At 40.6% G+C, this 18,987-nt stretch overlaps 2 protein-coding genes across 3 annotated transcripts in view; one reads left to right on the forward strand and one right to left on the reverse strand.

The window, feature by feature from the left end:
- The window catches only part of LOC114147821 (phosphodiesterase 1A, calmodulin-dependent), a 45,069-nt gene that overhangs the window by 20,314 nt on the left and 5,768 nt on the right, over positions 1 to 18,987 (forward strand). For both annotated transcript variants that reach the window (XM_028022469.1, XM_028022468.1), the window contains 11 exons: positions 6,660 to 6,773; positions 6,861 to 7,043; positions 10,543 to 10,609; positions 12,727 to 12,843; positions 13,252 to 13,392; positions 13,600 to 13,700; positions 13,926 to 14,051; positions 14,871 to 14,972; positions 16,026 to 16,146; positions 17,225 to 17,306; positions 17,412 to 17,532. In XM_028022469.1, coding sequence (XP_027878270.1) covers positions 6,660 to 6,773; positions 6,861 to 7,043; positions 10,543 to 10,609; positions 12,727 to 12,843; positions 13,252 to 13,392; positions 13,600 to 13,700; positions 13,926 to 14,051; positions 14,871 to 14,972; positions 16,026 to 16,146; positions 17,225 to 17,306; positions 17,412 to 17,532 — 1,275 coding nt within the window. The remainder of the gene's footprint in view (positions 1 to 6,659; positions 6,774 to 6,860; positions 7,044 to 10,542; positions 10,610 to 12,726; positions 12,844 to 13,251; positions 13,393 to 13,599; positions 13,701 to 13,925; positions 14,052 to 14,870; positions 14,973 to 16,025; positions 16,147 to 17,224; positions 17,307 to 17,411; positions 17,533 to 18,987) is intronic.
- LOC114147820 (NACHT, LRR and PYD domains-containing protein 3-like) overlaps positions 7,410 to 18,987 on the reverse strand; it is a 36,045-nt gene continuing 24,467 nt past the window's right edge. Inside the window, exon 9 of the mRNA XM_028022465.1 lies at positions 7,410 to 7,747. Coding sequence (XP_027878266.1) covers positions 7,633 to 7,747 — 115 coding nt within the window. The 3' untranslated portion in view covers positions 7,410 to 7,632. The remainder of the gene's footprint in view (positions 7,748 to 18,987) is intronic.

An 18,987-nucleotide genomic window follows, 5' to 3' on the forward strand; every position in this document is an offset into this window, starting at 1 on the left:
CAGAAGTATTCATACCCTTTGAACTTTTCCAAATGTCGTCATAAGTTTTGAATTTTCTATCATGCATAATTTCATTTCCACTTCACCGCTTTCACACTAAACTCCAATGAAATATATTCACATTCATGTTTGTAGAGTGAGAAAATGTAGGAAAGTTCAGGGGTGTGAATACTTTTACCAGCCACTGTACATGGAAACAAGAACTGATCCCACCCAAATGTTGTCAATTTAGACATATTAAAGTGTAAAAGTATAAAATGTCTCACTACATCTTAAAATACCATCAATTCAAATTGAATTAAATTCAGAAACATTTTGTATAATCCTCGATAATTCTCTGTCTCCCTCCCTGGAGGCTCTTTTAGGTAACTTAAAATAAAAGGTTACTCACTGGACATGAAAGATTTTTTTTTTTCAGTAAAGTGAGGAGAGAGCTGACAAAATGTTAAGTGGACCGGTTCTGCAAAATGGAGGGTGAGGGAACCAGCGGGTCATCAGAAAGAGGAAGTCAACCTTTGGAATAGTGAAAGACAGACAGCAGGCAGAAATGTATGGAGAGACAAATATGGACAGGCGGGCAGGTGGCTTGCCTTAGCGTGCCGGCAGCAGCCCAGGCTGTGTGCGGCGCCCCAGGAAAACAGTATTCATCAGAATCAGTTAACGATGGACACAAACACAGACTAAATCTCTGCTGCTGCTGCTGTTGACGGGAGATGGAGAAAGAGCAGCGCTGACTGCTGCGGCGAGCCAGAGTCTAAACGGAGCACAGGTGTGCCAGCTGTAAATTTGGAAGAAGTCAAAAACAGCCGTCACACTCTTTAACACACACGAGAACGAGTGTGGATCTGAGAGAAACCAGAGAGAGAGGAAACGGAAACATCTGGAGAATCTTATGTGGCGTCAAAACAGATGGCATCAAACGTAAAAGAACTGGGAAATAAAAACACGCAAAGGGACGAAATTGTGCATTATCCTGTCTAATTTACATAGATTCATGTGCAGTTATGATCAGTGCTTGGTCATAACTGCAAGCTTTTTTGTTAAAAAAAAACATCAACGGATTCAACGGAAAAAACAAGCCTAAAAAAGACACTGGAATACATTGTGTCACATTTTACAGAAACAAAAAACCCCTATTCACATTCAGTGTATGATTTGACAGGATAACTCTTTGTTTGATAGTTTTATAAACGGACTCGTGTGAATCTGCAGTCCAACGTTAAGTGCAGTGTTCCTCTCCTCTGTTTGACAAAGCGGGACTGACGAGCAGCGGTTCTGGACGACCACATTATTGCACATTATGTGTCAAGATGAAAAACTTTTTCTTCTGCGCAGTATAAACTCTGGACGTCTTGTTCTACGATCAGGACGGGGAATCGCTAAGCTGGAATTGTCTTAACCACTCAGTGTCAAAAATAATGCTGCGATCTTCTCATTTCTCACCTTACATGATACGGCCTGTCATTCACTGACAGGAATAGAGCGACACAGGGTAGGGCTGCCAACCCTCCGCAATTAAAACAAAATTAAAACCCTCTCGTCACTGTTCTAATGTAGAATTTAAATTGGCTGTATATTATGTTCTAAAAATGTCTATTACACCCTATATTTTCATGTATCAACATTGGGCCGACTGACTCTTATAAAACTCTATTTTGTAAAATCTTATACAATGATCAAAGTGAAAAATAACTTTAAACTAACACCTGCTGATACACATCATACATCAAGACTACGAGTCACCGATAAGAAATGTGGGCCGATGTCGGTATCTGATGTTAATATTGCTGTTGTGGCCGATGTTATTTTCCAATCCAACAATCGCTGTCACATGACCAAACAAATATCACATGACCAAGTCCCTCCAGAAACAAACAGCAACAAGATGGACATAAATGGATTGTTAACATCGGCCAAGTTTTACTTATTGGACTGATACCGGTGTTAGCGCCGATTTGTCGTGCATCTCTAATTAAGACACAATCGCATTTCATTTCAGAGGACTAGCAATAGGATACAGAAAATAACTTTAAATGGTATTCCCCCTGAAGGGCAAAAACAAAAGCGGAGGGTTAGCTGTGGCAAACGGCTCCAGTCGGGCCATTATTCCGTCAATTTAAAGGGCCGGTATTATGTGTTCTCCAGGCACATAGTGACATTTTATAGCCCAAGTATCAAGGAACCATGTTACTTTCAATTGTTATAAATATTCCAAATTATATTTCTGAGGCAATTTAACACCTTGAAATGGGGCCTCTGTCTCTTTAAGAGCTCATACGACGAGCCCAGCAGAGCTCACCAGGTGTTTGACAATAGCTGCTGACGCTAGTCTGGAGGAGCTGAGTGATGGAAGTGCCTTGCAAAAAATGTGAGAGCAAACATGGTTGCCATGGGAAATTGAAGGATTTTTCAAACATGCATGAAAGAATCAAAACGACACTCCAGTTATGTTTTTGAAGAAGGGATAACATTATAACATGATGTAAAGCTAACAAAACAAAACAAAAGTCAGTTTTACATAAATCTGCCCCTTTTTAAAAAAGCATGGAGATTATTAAACTGGTCAAATAAGCTAATAGATCTTGCTGTTGGTAAACTGTCCTCCTAATTCGTCTTTCTTCTGCTTTCTCTTAGCACCATAAGAGAAAGCAGAATCAATAAATAAAAAAATCAGTTTTTAAAGTAAGCTTTTATGACTACAATCAATGGCATAATAAATGTTCGGAATTCAGAAACATGAAATCTTTTGGAACATCGGTGTTATTTATACAGTAGTGCCAGGATTTATGATTGTCTGGCTAAATCTGCAACATTTACACAATTCCCTGCATCACTCCTCTCAACTCTTAGAGCGGAGGGATTCTTAAAGGAGGGCTCAAATTAGATTTGTTTTTTTTTCCGAACATTTGAGTTTACTGAATCTGTTTCTTTGCTGATAAGAAAGTGTTTAAAATCTCCATGGTGACTTTTTGCTTTGCACCGACTGACCTATCATTCCCACTTTCTGTATCGGTTTGCATGCAGAGTATCTGAGATCCAGCGTCATGAAAGAAAGTTCGACTGGAGGATAATTGGCCTTTGCTGCCGCGGTAACAACTACAAGCTGTTCTTTGTCAAGTTTAGTGAAAATCTGGTCGACTGCAGCAGCATGAACTTTTCTGACTGACTAAAAGTGCCGCCTTGGCTAGGAAAAGCACAGTGCATAATGTTTATTTGACAGCTTGTTTATTCCCCGTACGAGCCTCCAGTCGTTTAGCGCTGGCGCCGGCTGATTGACAGGAGGCACGGTGTCATCATGTGTCCATCTGGAGGAAGCAGATTTCCACATTCTGGTTGTGCGGTGCGAACGGGACAGCAGCTGTGTGGGTGCAAAGTACGAGGATCAAGTGGGTTGGCAGGTGTCTGAAGTCTGCAGGGAGGCTCTCTCAGGGCTGCGGTTTCCTCTTGTGGAGGGTAGAAGGCACAGACTGCAATATATGAGGATCTCCGTGTGGTAAAGCACTGAAATGGCAAAGCAGTAGCTCTTTAAACATTTCCTGTGTTTGTCCTTTGAATCAAGCTTGGCATGCGTTAATTATGCCATGGAAAGAGTGATTATATTAGGTGTTGTAAGTTTTTCTTGTGTCTGATATCAACCTGAGTCATTTAAGAATCTGATCTGATCCAGAGACATGAGATGTGTAGAGCACACAGATTTTAACTCCCCAAGACAATAGGGCCAGAGTGCTGACCCCCGGTTGGCTGCCTCTATATTTACTTATTTAATAGATAAATACAAAATCATTTAATCTTATGCTTTTGTAAAGGGATAGATTTTTTTTTAACTTACATTTTATTTAATTTTATTACTTGGAGGGCATAGTTAATTATTTAATGGGACATTTATTGTTACATTTATTTATTTTAAAGAACATTCACATTTTAATTATATAACATTTAAAAGTTGCATAAGGAGTTTCAAACTAATCTAATTGTTCAAATTCAATTCAAAAATTCCAAAATACTTTTTTGGTCCCAAATGGAAATTAAATCGAATCACGATGATTCTGAAAATAGGATTTTCTTACGTCCACCCTCACCCCAACCACAAAGTTGGTGTCTCGCCTTTGAAGATGAAGCTTCTCCTCGGAACCGCAGTTTCCAAGCATCCAAGTTTCACTGAGCATCCCTCTCCCACGACTCCTCCACTCGGCTCCTTCAGACTAGCCAGCAGCAATTAGCAAACACCTGGTGGACCTGCACTATCTGCTGAGCTTGTTATAGGAGCTACTTCTCAGTGAAACACTGGTAAAAACAAAAAACGTTGTTAAAGGGCTAATAGAGGAGTCATGTTGTGATGACTTCCTGAAGGCGGAGTTTCAGAAAGAGCAGGAGCTTCTTAAAGAGACAGAGGCCCAATTTCAAGGTGTTAGAAGTCACATTTCTTTAAGTCATATTTGAGACATACAGCATTTTTATAACAACTGAAGGTAACAGTTACTTGGCTGTACTATGAAATGTCACTATGTGACAATAAAACAACGTGGTGGAGCCATCAGAAGGACCTTTATAAATACAGCTGTGTCTCATTCAAACAAGAGATTCCCAAAGAAAGCAGCTACAGTAAGGCAGACGCTTGTGGACAGAAACATGTTTTTATATGTAAATAACCTTGTGAAAGTAAACATAGCTTTAAAACCCATTTTGTAAAATGAATCAATTGCATCCAAAAGAGGTTCAGAGAGACTAAATATGAGAATGTAAAAACAAAAAAAAACCTGCTTTATTTTTTTAGTGAGAAACACTACAGTATGTCAGAGAACCAGAACCAGTTCAATAAAGATTACTCTGGATCAGAGAATGTTCTGTCAAAAGCACTCTGTCTGTTCACTCATTTTCTTAAAGAAAACACTCTAATCATCTCACAAATTGGAAACGCATGGAGGAAACCACAGATCAAACCTCCAGTGTTCACCGGCACAATTCATCTCTCAAATCTGCAAATCGGGAACGTGTCTGATTTCTGAACCAGTGCCTTTGCTGAGATAAATTAGCTGCTGTGAAAGTACAAAACAATTCAAGCTGACAACAATAACTCCAAAGTGCTGAAAATAACCCAAAGAATAAACATGAGTAAAAATACATCTAAAGAGGCAGGAACACTTTGACGGAACAAGCTTTATAATGTCACTGGGAGGTTTGGGCTAGAAGTGGAGAACAGGGATGAAACAGTGAGGTGCATTTTTATATAAACTTTACATTTATATAAAGTTATTCCCACTCTCCATATGTAATATGCTATCTAATGTGTTTAGTGCACAAGATGAACAGATTTTATAACATTTAGCCAGATGGGCTAACAAAAAGAAGGATATAACTGAAGTGGAGGGCGTATGGTTTTTAAATTTTCTTTTACAAATAAAAGTCTATGCTCAATCCTCAACACTTTATAGAACCAGCTGCTTCTGTGATTTCTACTTCAGGTCTTTAGGCGTTAGTCTCTACCAGCTTTTTACATTTATAGCAGGCGTGTCCAGAATAGTTCCTCCAGGTCCGGTATTCTGCAGGCTCAACACACCTGGATCAAACGATCAATCTGCAGAGCATTGAGACGATGAGGGAGGATTAATAAAAAACTTTTGTCCATTTTTGTAAACAAATTAGCTTCTTCGAAACCCTCAGTTGTTGCTCTGATTCTATCTTTAGGATGACTTTCACCTGATGGAAGGTGAACCTCCACTCCAGTGTCAGGCGTATTTAGCTTCACATGTCAGTCAGAAAGTTCAGGTTTGGTCTTGACTGACCGGATTGCTCGTTTTCTGAGAAGAGGCAAACTGAAAATGGGACTCTTTGGGGCTTTTATTTCATTAAGGGAAATAGTTTTTCAAAAATTCCAGTTTTTAGCTCAAGGATGAGGTGATTTTCTTTTTTGGCCGTATCAAAATTGGTTTATTTTGCAAAACTGCAATGGAAACACTTTTTTCGTGTCACACGAGTCACATGAGCAACAACCAGATGTTCCCACTGGCATAAATCATGAAGAAGAAGACAACAGGAAGTAGTTGTAGGATGACGGAGCGGGTTGGTTTTTAAGGACTTATCACGTCAACAAACTTATTCAAGTGGGATTTTATTTGCCTGGAAATGACAATTGCAATTTGTTTTGACAGAGGAATATCGACGAAGTCCTGCAAACATTTGGAATGGACACACAGTTACTGACTTCATTCTTGCCATGAAATATCAAGGAAATGCACTGAAAATTAGTTTTAGAAATGTGACAAAACATGAAAATCTTTAGGAGCTATGAATACTTTTGTTGACTACAGTTCAAGATTCACACATAATACACAAACTTTCCTGTGTTAAAGTATGCAGCAACAAACAATGTCTGTTTTTACAGGTGTGATATGTATTAATACATCAAAGACAAATCATAAATTATTCTTCACCTACTTTTTTTAACCCTAAGATGTTGTCTTATGTTCATATACATTTATTCATTCCCTGATGTGGGGATTATAAAGACTTTTGTTTGTTGAAAGAATGTATTTTATTGTTTCTATAAAATGGTCCATTCTCAATTCAAACCCAATATTTAACACACCAAGTCATTTTTTAGTACCGGAGTGAGTATTTAACAACCTGCATCATGATGTTCCTCTCCTGTTGTTGTCCAGGCTGAAGGCGGCCCTGGAGCAGATGGACCGGGGCGTCGTGGACCTGCAGGAGCTCCGCAGGAACCTGGAGCTGGCGGCGGCCATGTTGGATGCCGTTTACACAGACGAGACCAGGTGAGTCCGCGCGGAGCGGACGGTGAAACGGTGAGACGGCTGCGCAGGCGCGCATGATGCGTCACGCAGCCTGTCCCTTCTCTGCAGGCGCCTGCTGGACACGGAGGACGAGCTCAGTGACCTGCAGGCGGAGTCCGTGCCGAGCGAAGTGCGCGATTGGCTGGCGTGCACTTTCAGCAGGAAGATGGGCGTGGCCAAGCGGCGTCCCGAGGAGAAGCCGAGGTTCAGGAGCATCGTTCACGCGGTGCAAGCCGGAATCTTTGTGGAGAGGTAAACGTACACGTCTGATCTTTTTTGTGGAAAATTTCCATAAAATTCTGTTCAGTTTGTTTTGTGAAACCTTTCGGAATGTGGGGAAGACGCCTAAAGTCATAAAAGTTAAGGGTTGGATTGTTCTTAAACATTTTAATACACCAATGAAATCTTTGTTCTTCCTTTTCTTCTAGCAATCTGACAAAGACATAAATGAGCACTTAAATATTGAAGTCCATTTTATAGCAATTACTCATAATATGACTCTCATCATGCATCATTTCACTTACATTTTACATGTAAATGTGATATAAGAGCAATTTACCCATTAGGCTCATTCACCACTCTGCGCAGAAGCTGCATAATGAGGTTCATAACTGGCTGTTCAAATTCTTTGGTTTTTATTACAAAAAGATCCCAAACATGGATTTAAAAGTCTAACAAGCACAGACACACAGAAGTAATACCAAAGGATAACAATCCTTTGTGATGACCTTAGGCTTTCGGCCGTGACATAAAATGCTGCTACATGAACTCCAAAACTCTCACTCTCCATACATGTTGCACCAGAATCAGAAAACTGCAACTCAAATATCACATCAGTGACCTAAAAATAACAGGAGTTAATCTTATGCTGCCCTGACTTCACCGATGAAGATTTACTCAAGTCGGCATGCCGAATGCTTGAAACCCGAAGGAACGCCGACAGCATGCTGTAGTCTCTGAAAGAAAAAGAAATACAAGAAACGAGACTTTAAGGTCACCAAAAAGGAACATCCCCTCTCCAGACGCAGCTGTAAACTGTACATTTTCTGGTCTCTATCCCAAAGAACACAATATTCTTTTTATTTCCCTATATTTAGGCCTCCATCCTTTTTAGTGCAGCAACACATGTTGCAATATAGGAAAGAGCAACTTGGAAAAACACAAATAGTTGAGCCAAAAATTAATCAAACCTCTTGTAATTTTAGATTAACATCATTTCATTCAATCAATAAGCTTCCTTCTGACAGGAAATGAAGCAATACCACTACTACTACTACCAATAATAATAATTTATTTATTTCAAACGGACAAAAAGTAAAAAATAAAAATTTAAACAAATTTTCATCCCCAGTTGTCATGCACTTTTCAATTATTTGTTTGAAAAGGAGCAAGAAGAAGATACAAGATCTTATGATTTCCTGGCCCGCTCATACTCATCAACTTATGAAAATTTCAATCTCCAAACATCTGAAAAACTTAAATTATTTCCACATTACATACTTAAATCTCACATTTTATACATTTTTAATATCATCAATAGCATTTTTGGTCTTTGAAACACTCGTCTTATACAACATATTTCCCAATAAGCTCATTTTAAAATAGTTTTTTAAGATGGTTTATAACAATAATACTACTACTAATAATAATAATTTATTTTGGGAAAGTACATTCTCTCTCTCTCTCCAAAAAATTCCAAACAAATGTCTTGCATAGCATAACATTTGAAGAGAAATATTGTACTGTTTTCATATTAAAAGTTTGTGTCACAGGATTGTTTAACCTAATACTCCTCAACATTGTGCAAAGGTGAACATCATCATCATTGTTTAGCTCTAGGTTCGTTACCACTGCTAAGCTGCTTACTTCAACAAGACATCAAGTTCTCTAATGAAAGTTACTTTAGTACGGTTTTGTTTCCACCCAACACCCTTTGTCACCGGATAATCAATATCATATTTTAAAATATATCTAGCGTCAAAGACACTAAATAGTTCTGTAATCTTATGCATACATTGGATATAAAAACGTGAGAAGCAGTGAAGGTGAGAAACAGACATGTGAAACTGTGAAAAGTCTTTGGGTAAGAAATAACTAGAGGTGCTAACACATTAAAGCAACACTTTAGAAAACAACAGGGTGAAGCCAGATGAGCTTTTCCTTTTTGTTTTTACTCTTTTACAGGTTATGGTAACAAATATTCTTCATGCACCCCAGGAACTTTGTTGCCTTTTGTCACGTTGCAGCGACACACCTCAGTATGTTTCATGGGTATTTTTTATGACCGACTGAGACAACAAATTGTTGGTAAATGTGAAGAGGAAGGAAAATGGTGCCAGCTTCGTAATCGTCTTTTGCAAACGAAAATCTGAAATGTATGCAGTAGCGTTAGTCAATAACTTTCAGATCCACTTCAAACTTTGATTTGTGAAAGTGAGAAACAGACATGTAGCTTCACCCATCATCCCATCAGCTCAGACTTCCCTGTTTGTGCTGGAGAACTGCAGTCCCACAGCATGATGCTGCTGTCACCGTGTTTCACAGAGGAAAGGGTGCATTCAAAGTGATCTGCACCTTAATACCCTTTTTAACAATAAAAGCAGTTTCTACCATGCATCTCCATCTTCAATAAGTTAAATTAACTGATATTTTACAATAATATTTATAAAAACAATTTATATATATATGATTTTAAAATGTATTGGATTTCTTTTCTTTTTGCCCCCGTCTTTGAGAAATTTGTGCAGAATTTGTGGGAAACTGCATATGTCATATTCAAAAGGGCTGAATACATTTGCATGCCACACTTTTAAGATTTGTATTTGCAAGAAATTAAACGTGAAAACGAGGCATCCTTTTCCTCTCGCTTCACAAACATGTGCTGCTTAGTAATGATCTGTCATCACAACAAGAGACGCCGGAGTCGATGGCTCTAACGTGACAAAATGTGAAAAGGTTTAAGGGGCATAAGAGCTTTTTGGAGGCACCGTAATTAGAGTTCCTGCGGTTCACCCTGAGAAAGTTTTCATTCAGCGTCAGCTTGTCGTCTTTAGTAGAAAAAAACAACTTCTAGGAGTTGTCAGAAGTTGAAAGACATGCATTTATATGTAAAAAAGAAAAAAAGAAAGACAGGTTTGATGTAAATGTAGAAGGTAAATTGCACCCTTTCGGACAAAATTACACTTCCAAATGTTCAGTCATTTCCACGCTGATCAGAAATCTGGAGCGCCCGCAGAAAGCAGAGGGAGCAGCAGCCTTAGATTTCCTTCAAAGTAAACATAGGCGAGCATCCGGGCTGACAGCAGATGTGATTAAGAGGTCGAACACGAAGCGTAATGACGTTAGCGCGCGCGCACTACAGGCGAACGGCACATGGGGAAACTTATGAGCTCCGATATCATTAGGTTGTAAATGAGTCGCAGTGAAAGAACGCAGTATCAGTTCATCTGCTGCAGCTTAATGACGCATGAAATCAAAAAATATCTGCTGCAGCCAGGCAGCGCTCGTTCGCCGGGCGTCTGTGTGTGTGTGTTTACGTGCATGTGTTTTGGAGCAGGGTTGCTGTGGCAACAAACAATCCATCCTGGTCTCAAACTGTGGAGGAGGACATCGGGAGGGGGTCTGTGTGAGAGGTGTTTATATGCATGCCACTGCCCATATTTATAAGTGTGAGATTGGTGTGTGATATTTTTATCTGTGTGTGTGTTTGTGTGTGTGTTGTGCATGTGGGCGTGCGTGTGTGTGACAACAGGATGTACAGACGGACTTCTAACATGGCTGGGCTGACCTACCCTCCCACAGCTTTGACAGCTCTCAAGGTAAAAAAAAGAAAAAAAAGAAAAGTAAATACTCTGTTCCAGGATGTGGGAGTTTCTTTTATTGATCCTTTGTTCAGGTAGAAGAGGGGAAAAAGTGAAAGTGACAAGCAGGAAATCGGTTCCACTTACTGCACAGAGCCAATACAAAAAAGGGATGGGGTAAATTAGAGACGAAGAAAAAGAAATGAAACGTTTAGGGAACTGACGCAGAAGAGGGGAAAACAGGAAATACAAGTCACCGGAGGAAACGTGAGAAAAAGGAGGAAGAAAATATAATTGAAAACATACAACAAAAGACCTTATTAGACTACAGAACTTTGAAAAAAGTATCACTATCCCTTGATCTACGTTGCAATCCAACAAAACCAACAAAAAGTGCTTCACACCTGTTAAGACGAATAACAAAAAGATGCTTTTCATGGAAATCTAAAAAAGTGTGACTAGCAGACATATTTGTCTCCCTTTACTGTGATGCAATGAACTGAAACTTTCACATCGAAGCCTCTCTTCTAACCTCATAAACCTCGTTCAAAACTTGTAGCGAACGGGAGGAGAAGCACGACGAGCGATAAAACACTGGTAAAGATTCCCAAAGGCCAAGATTAAAGTGCTCTGGAAGTGAAAGCTACCAAACGTCCAGATCAAGCTAGCGACAATGTGCCGACCAGGAGCAGAGGAGCCCAGAGCGAACGTGGACATCATTCAGGGATTTTGAGTTTAATTAAATCTTTGTCTATTTATTCTTTATTGTTGTTAGATTTATGTTTTGCAAGTTCCCCAGTACGTAGCCATGTTTCCGTCGACCATATATCTGCACAGTTTGACATTTCAAAGATTAATTTGCGTAATTACGGAAAAACGCTTGTCAATAAAAAAGTTTTGCCGTTAGGATGAGGTGTTTGTTTTTTTGTCCATATCAAAATTTGTTTATTTCGCGAAACTGCATTGGAAACACTTTCTTTGCGTCACACGAGTCACATGATCCACAACCAGATGTTAACACTGATGCAAAACATGAAGAAGACAAAAACAGGAAGTAGTGTGAGGACGAAGTGACGTATCACGTGGAGAAACGTCATTTACGTGTGATTTTAATTGCGTTTCTGATTTAATGAAAACACTGCAATTGCGAAATTGTGTGCAGTTTTTAATGGGCAATTTCAATCTCTTAAGATGCTAGCTTGTAAAAAGAATTTGGAAACTGTGTAAGAAGTTATTTTCTTTCAACTCCACAATTAAGTACCACTGTTGGCCTGTCACATAAAATCCCAGTAAAACATATTGAAATTTATAACATGAAAAAAATGTGGTAAATGTCACATTTAGATCAAGGGGTATGGATACACTTCTGCTGTAAAAAAAAAAAATATATATATATATATATATATCAGAAAACAAACAACTGGAGAAAGGAGGGTGTGTAAAGACAAAAAAAAAAAACAGAATTTGTTTGCTGGGGTGGCGCAGGGATTAAGAACAACCCACATATGGAGGATGTCGCTGGTTCGATTCCCAGCCTGCATGTCTTCCCCTTCTCTCATCACCCACTTTCCTTTCACTTTCACTACCAAATGAAAGGCCACTAGAGCCAATTAAACCTTTAAAAAAGAAAAAGCATCATTTGCAGGAAGAATGGAAGGGAAATAACATCACTTAGAAAAAGAACAAAGTGTGCAAGCAGGACGTTTGTTGGACCAAAGCAGCAGAAGAGTATAAAAAGAGAAATAATAGATGTGGAAGAGCTGGTAGAATTAGATCATGTAGATGTAGTGAGCGGTGTGTTTCCTGATAAATGTTCCTTCTCCAGGGCTTCCTGTGCAAACTTTAAAAAAAAAAACGAAGAAGAATATTCAATTATCTCTCTAATTACTGTCCTTCGTTATTCTGGAGACCTGAAACTCATAAATCATGAGGGGACCAACTTCAAATATAATTGTGAGTTAATGAATAATTGCACTCATTAATTTAATTGCTGCTCTACCTCTTCTGAAGAAACACAGCGTACTGCCCCCTAGTGACGAATGGTGACATTACACTGAAGGAGCTCAGCTTTATTTTTCAGCTTTCTGTCATTTAGACGTTTCTTTTAAGGATTCCATTCATTTTGTTTTTTCCAGGAGGTGGATCAGTGGTCCTTTGACGTTTTTGCTTTCCACGAGGCCACTGGAGAACACGCCCTCAAATTCCTGGTGTATGACCTGCTGACCCGCTATGACCTCATCAACAGGTTCAGGGTACACGCATTTTGATCTCGCTATTTGGGTGGATTCTGACCTTAGAGGAATGATCGTGAACCCGCGGTGGTGGAAGACGCTTCGGCATTACATGTGGGAGCAGTCTTTCTCAAACGTGGAACACAATTCATTTGACTAAACTATTGGTTTAGGAATATGGATCATGCTGTACAGTAGATAAAAGCCACACAGACTCAGAGTATAAATACAAAATGTCACTGCATGGCAGATGCTTCTACAAAGATTCGGAAACTTTGACAGGAACAATGGATGGATGATCGACCTTTAAAACAACTCAAAATCAGACGCATTGCTAGTGTCTCCACTGAATGTTTAGCTTTGAGGATTGGCACGGGGTTTGCAGTGTGTTGCTCATGCTAACGGTACTAGCCGGAGTCCTGTGTTCAGATCCCTGTGCAGGCTCTGGTGCAGTTTGTTGAGGCTCTGGAGAACGGCTACAGCAAACACAGGAACCCCTACCACAACCTGACCCACGCCGCCGACGTCACGCAGACCGCCCACTTCCTGATGCTACACACCGGACTGATGGTAGCACACACTCACGCACACATTGATGTTGCCTGTTGCTCATGATTCTGCATGAAGCAACCAGTTTAAAGACTTTGAGCTTCTTAGGGTTAGAGGAATAAAACATTAGTGCAAACAGAAATGGCTTTGATGCTTATTACTCATAGGGCTTGTGAGCAGTAAGCCTTTACATTAACACACTCATTGTGTGTGTATGTGTGTGTGTAGCACTGGCTAAGTGAGCTGGAGATCCTTGCCATGGTTTTTGCTGCGGCGATCCATGACTTTGAACACACGGGAACCACAAACAACTTCCACATCCACACCAGGTAACACACACGGCACCAACAGTGAAAAGAATAATTGGTTGTGTGTGTTGGAGCGCATCCTGGGCTCACAAACCTGTAAGACAGAAAAAAGAAACTAGAAGTGCATCAACTAGGAATCATCTGGATGTGTCGTCTCTTGACAACAGTCCCTGAAGTTGGAGCCAATTAGACAAGCGTGTTGCATTTCAGGTCTGTGAAATCTGAACAGTTTTATCCATCCGTCAGGTCAGAGGTCGCCATCCTGTACAATGACAGGTCGGTGCTGGAGAACCATCACGTCAGCGCCGCCTACAAGCTGATGGCCGAGGAGGATATGAACATCCTGGTCAACCTGAACAAAGAAGACTGGAGGTTCGCTCCGCCTCTTACTGACAATCGTTCCTGCATTCAGTTCCTCCCAACCTTCAGCCTGACCAGCAGACATGCAACAGTTCATTTTATCACAGGCTCAAACTGAAACATCCAGTAGGCTCATGTGCTGCGTCATTAGGTGATCTTGCCGCTCAGTTATTCTGCATGTCTGCTGAAGCTCAAAACACTTTCTAGTTTTGACCAGCAAAACAAATTTTGTTGGTCCTCATAGAGAGAGAAGTCACTTGATAGAGTTTGGTCTGTTCTGACTTGTGAACAAGTCACAGCAACACAACGACTTTAGACGGTCGTCCGCCTAAACTCTAACCAAACGACACAAAGGAAAAAATACAGAATTCCTGACATGTTTCAAACCAGATTTCTCCAATTTAGACAGGAAGGTCATCAAGAGCGAATCACTGTGTGGGAGCTGTTTCTTTGGTGTTGTGTTTTACCGTTCTTTGTGGTTTCCTGCCATATCGACAGCAAAGTCGTCCACGGTAGAGGTAGAGGTGGTCGCTTCAACGGCCATTTCAGAGCTGTGTGCAACGTTTAAATGTATAATAGAATTTCACATTTAAAACTGTGGTCGCTGTTTCTGCTGTACCTTCACAGCTCTACCTGCACTTTGATGCGTTTTGTGGTGTCCAGGAAGTCAGGACCTGAGTTTGGGAATCAGGAGTTTTTGTTTTTGTTTTTGTTTCCAAAGGTTGTCTCAGCCAACCAAAAACTGATGAAAACGACATTCAAGCTCTTCCAGCGAATGTCTCTGTCTAACAAACTGATCTGTAGGGATTCAACGTGTTAATTTTCCGGCAGGGAGCTGAGGGCTCTGGTGATAGAGATGGTGATGTCCACAGACATGTCCTGCCACTTCCAGCAGATCAAGACCATGAGGAACGCCCTGACACAGACAAACGGGTCAGTACATCACCAGACATTATGATTCTTTTTTTAAAAGAATCTTCATGTTGAATTGTAGTTAGAGATACATATACAATTTCTTAATATTTTTTTTAAATCGATGACTGTGCATCATATTTTCACAATTTTTCATCAGTCAACCACAAGGGGGTGCTTCAGGTCTTTAGCTCCCTTACTTCTATAAGTGAAGCATAGAGAAAGTTGCAAGTATAAAGTATTTATTAGCACTATTTAACCGACGTGTTGCTAATAGGTTGCAAACTATACTTTTGAAACTGCGTAAGCAAAAACATCCAATCGGATATTTGAAACTTAGGCCATAAAGGGTTAAACAAAACAATGTGTGGGGCTACTAGTGAATACTGCACATTGGCTTTGAAACAACCTTTTAGAAAAGGCCCACAGTTTTCCTCCTGCGTGGACAGGAAAATACTTTTCCTTTAGGACCCAATTCAGATTCATCAGCAGTCAAACTTCCAAATTTAGATCCTCCGTCGTGAGCGCCGCTTCCTGGAAGACGTGTGAGGCCGGTCCATCTGATGGACACGACCAGATCAACAGTGGGAGTTTGGTGCAACGGCCCAACATAAGGTCCTGCAGGCTGCTGGACCAGGACCAGATTGGCCCATATGTCCCTGTAGGGGCTCCTCTCAGAGAGAGAGTTTCACAGGAATAGCGCTGAGTCCGACTGGTCTGGCTTCTACCTCTCTCTCGCTCTTTCTCTCTCTCCGTTCGTCGTGCTGCAGAAGGTGCGGAGGGAGGCGGCTGTCACGCTCTTCACCTCACGCTTGGATGAGATTTTGGGGGAAGACGCTGTCATCAGCCTGTCAGCATGCTGATTCTGCCTGTGTTTCTGAGGCTGACTGTACTCTCTGTAAACAGCACTGAATATACAAAAGAAAACACCCGGCAGCTTTTACCTAGCATACGGTTGCCACGCCGACGATCTCTTTTTAGATTGATCTGTGGTTGAGGAATAAGAAAGCTATTTCTGGAATAGTTTGTGCTGCTTACGCTGCTACTAAATCTTTGTTGTTTGTCTGTCTCCAGTATAGACAAAGTGAAGGTTTTATCTCTGATGCTTCACGCAGCAGACATCAGTCATCCTGCCAAAGCCTGGCCGCTGCACTACCACTGGACTCACAGCCTGATGGAAGAGTTCTTCAGACAGGTGCACACCTCTATACTCGAGTGTGTTTGATGTCTTGTTTCTCCTGAACCTGAGCTGCCAAGTTCTTGGCAGGACTTGAACATGTTTAGTCCTGAGGGCCCGTAAATCCTGGCAGCCCGCCAGGCTTATAATACACTGGGGGAAACCCTGAGTGGCTGAGCTTGAATGGGCAGAATTAGAAAGTCTTGTTCCACAGGCAATACAATTACTCAACTCTAAACAGTGTGCCAGCGTTTTGGTGCTAAATTCACATCACTACCTTCACATTTTCACCAGATTAAGTTTGAAAAATTAAGCTGTCTACCAACTTTTTTTGAAGTTATTCCTTAAGTTTGCATTTCAGTTACATCATCATGCAGTATATCCAATTTAGTCTCAGTCATCTTATCTCCATTTATGTGTCTGTATTTTAACAAGGACAATGTTACAAAAAATCTTGATAAACCTCGTCACTCCGATGTTTTTATTTTTCCATTTCTAAAACAAAGTCAGAAATGAACTCTTAAGAACTCTCATGGCTTACTGTGTTGGAAAGGAGGCACCAACTGATTTTGCCTCCTTTGGTGCGTTCCTACCAAATGCCTTTCGTGCATCGGGCACGTCTGGTATACATTCAAAGTCTATGTGGAGGTGCGTCGAGGGCCCGTTGCGGTGTGATTGGAAGCGTTTGAAGCATTTGACGCGTCAGGCATGTCTAACGTGTCCTGCGTGTTTTACAAATAGGCTGGCAACAGAAATCAATGGCTAGAACTTCTGACGCACCCTCAACGCGCCTCCACATAGACTTTGAATGTAAATCAGACGTGTGAAGTGCTAGGTGTAGAGCTAAATGTTAAGCGTCTGCATTCAAAGTGCACACGCATCGAACTCGACGGGACAGACGCGTTTTTAACGCACCTAACACGTTTGGTGCGAACCTCAAAATTAGATACAGGAGGTTCAAAAGCTTCCTGCTTATGTCCTATTTCCATCGTTTATCAGGGTTGGTTAGAAATTGATTCAAAAAGCACACAAACCGGATTTGAGAGTGTAAAAAAAAAAAAACCTCCTCAGCTTTCATATTTTGTTTCTTCTTTAGGGAGATAAAGAGGTGGAACTCGGTCTTTCTTTCTCTCCCCTCTGTGACCGCAAAGCCACCATGATCGCCCAGTCACAGATAGGTACCAACCTGATCCTGCTCCGTTTATCACATTTATAAAGAAATGCTGATGGTTCTCAAACTAACACCACTCGTTCGTTGAACCCATCTGCCTCTCTGGTTGTAGGTTTCATAGACTTTATCGTGGAGCCCACTTTCACTGTCCTGGTTGATACAACAGAGAAGGTGATCGGACCTCTCATAGATGAAGACAGGAAGGCCAAAGAGAGTGGAAACAGAAGGTCGAGGTAGTAACACCGTTTTCTTATTACTAATAATGAAGAACAGAGAATTATATCAGCAGAAAGCAGTAAACTGCACAGATTACACTTTTAATGAGACTGGAGAAGGTCATTATGTACCGACTGAATAGAGCAGGGGATTGGTGCTGCTGGGGTCACATGCTTTGGTTTCTCCTGGTCTCAGTACCGTCCAGCTCCAGAGTAAAGATCTGGAAGATGAGGGTGGAGCTGAACCTGAGATCAGGGAAAACAGATTACCTCATCAAGACACCACTCAGCTTCTCAGAGACTGTGGTCAGCTCCACTGGTGCACCTCAGGGCAATGTACTTTAGCCACTCCTCTTTCCTTCCACACATCCGACTTTAGTTACAAAGGATCATAGACAGTAAGCGAAACATTTTTGGACACTGCTGCTTTGTTACGTAACAAGGATGGACATGAGATAAAGTGGTAGTGGGATGTGTGGATTGATTCAAGTCTGACCTCCTGCAGATAAACACCTCAAAAAACAGCCGCTGACCTTTGGATTGGAGGAGTCTGGAGGAGTTACCGTGGTTTCAATTTGTAAGAGGTTTGGGTCGCATCTTGACAACCAAACTGACTGATTAGCAAGAACTAGGAGAGCATTAACCATTAAGAAGGGAGCGGTGGAGGACTGGACAGGCTGACCAGGACCGCAGTCTCCATGGCTGGTATGGAGATGAAATCCTTAACATCAGTGGATTAGCAAAGGAGCAGGAGGGAACGGCTCAGAGGACCAGCAGCATCACTCTGACTCAGCACATTCACCAGGCAGAGGGAAACATTCAGTCACTGAGAACCTCAACAGACAGAATCAGGAAGTCTTTTGTTCCACAGGAAATCCAATTACTTAACTCTAAACACTGTGCCAGCAGCTATCAGCTTCTCCCTTTTATTATTCGCTAAATAGGATGTTGTCTTAAGCTTACACAAGAACAACATTAGCATGTATGATTATATAAGTCTCATTAAATCATATCTGCAATTTTTATTAGTATCAAATCTTTAACAATTATCTCTCTGAAGCATAAAATGTCTGAAATGAGAGAGAGCTATTAAGTGTTGTGTAAAATTGACTTTTTGGGGTTTTTTGAGTAAATAATTTCTTAATATTGATGAAAATGTACTAGCTGCATTGGCAGATTATTTCAGTGTATAACATAAGAAATAGGTCTTGTTGTAGGTGAAGTAATCTGTCAATGGAACAGGTGCCTTTTCATCAGTATTGATTAATTATTTACTCAAAACCCCCAAAAGTCAATTAACAAATATAGGAATTGTTAACTTAAAACAATCTCCTATCTCTTGCTGAGAAGTTACTTGGAAGTTATTTTTGATTTATTTCAAGTGAAGATATTCACACTGGAAATTAGATAAAATTACTTGGTAAGATTTTGTGTTTTTACAGTGTAGCTTCATGAAAATAAAGTTTTTTAGGA

Source organism: Xiphophorus couchianus, chromosome 7 (genome assembly GCF_001444195.1).
Source record: "Xiphophorus couchianus chromosome 7, X_couchianus-1.0, whole genome shotgun sequence".
Taxonomy (NCBI): domain Eukaryota; kingdom Metazoa; phylum Chordata; class Actinopteri; order Cyprinodontiformes; family Poeciliidae; genus Xiphophorus; species Xiphophorus couchianus.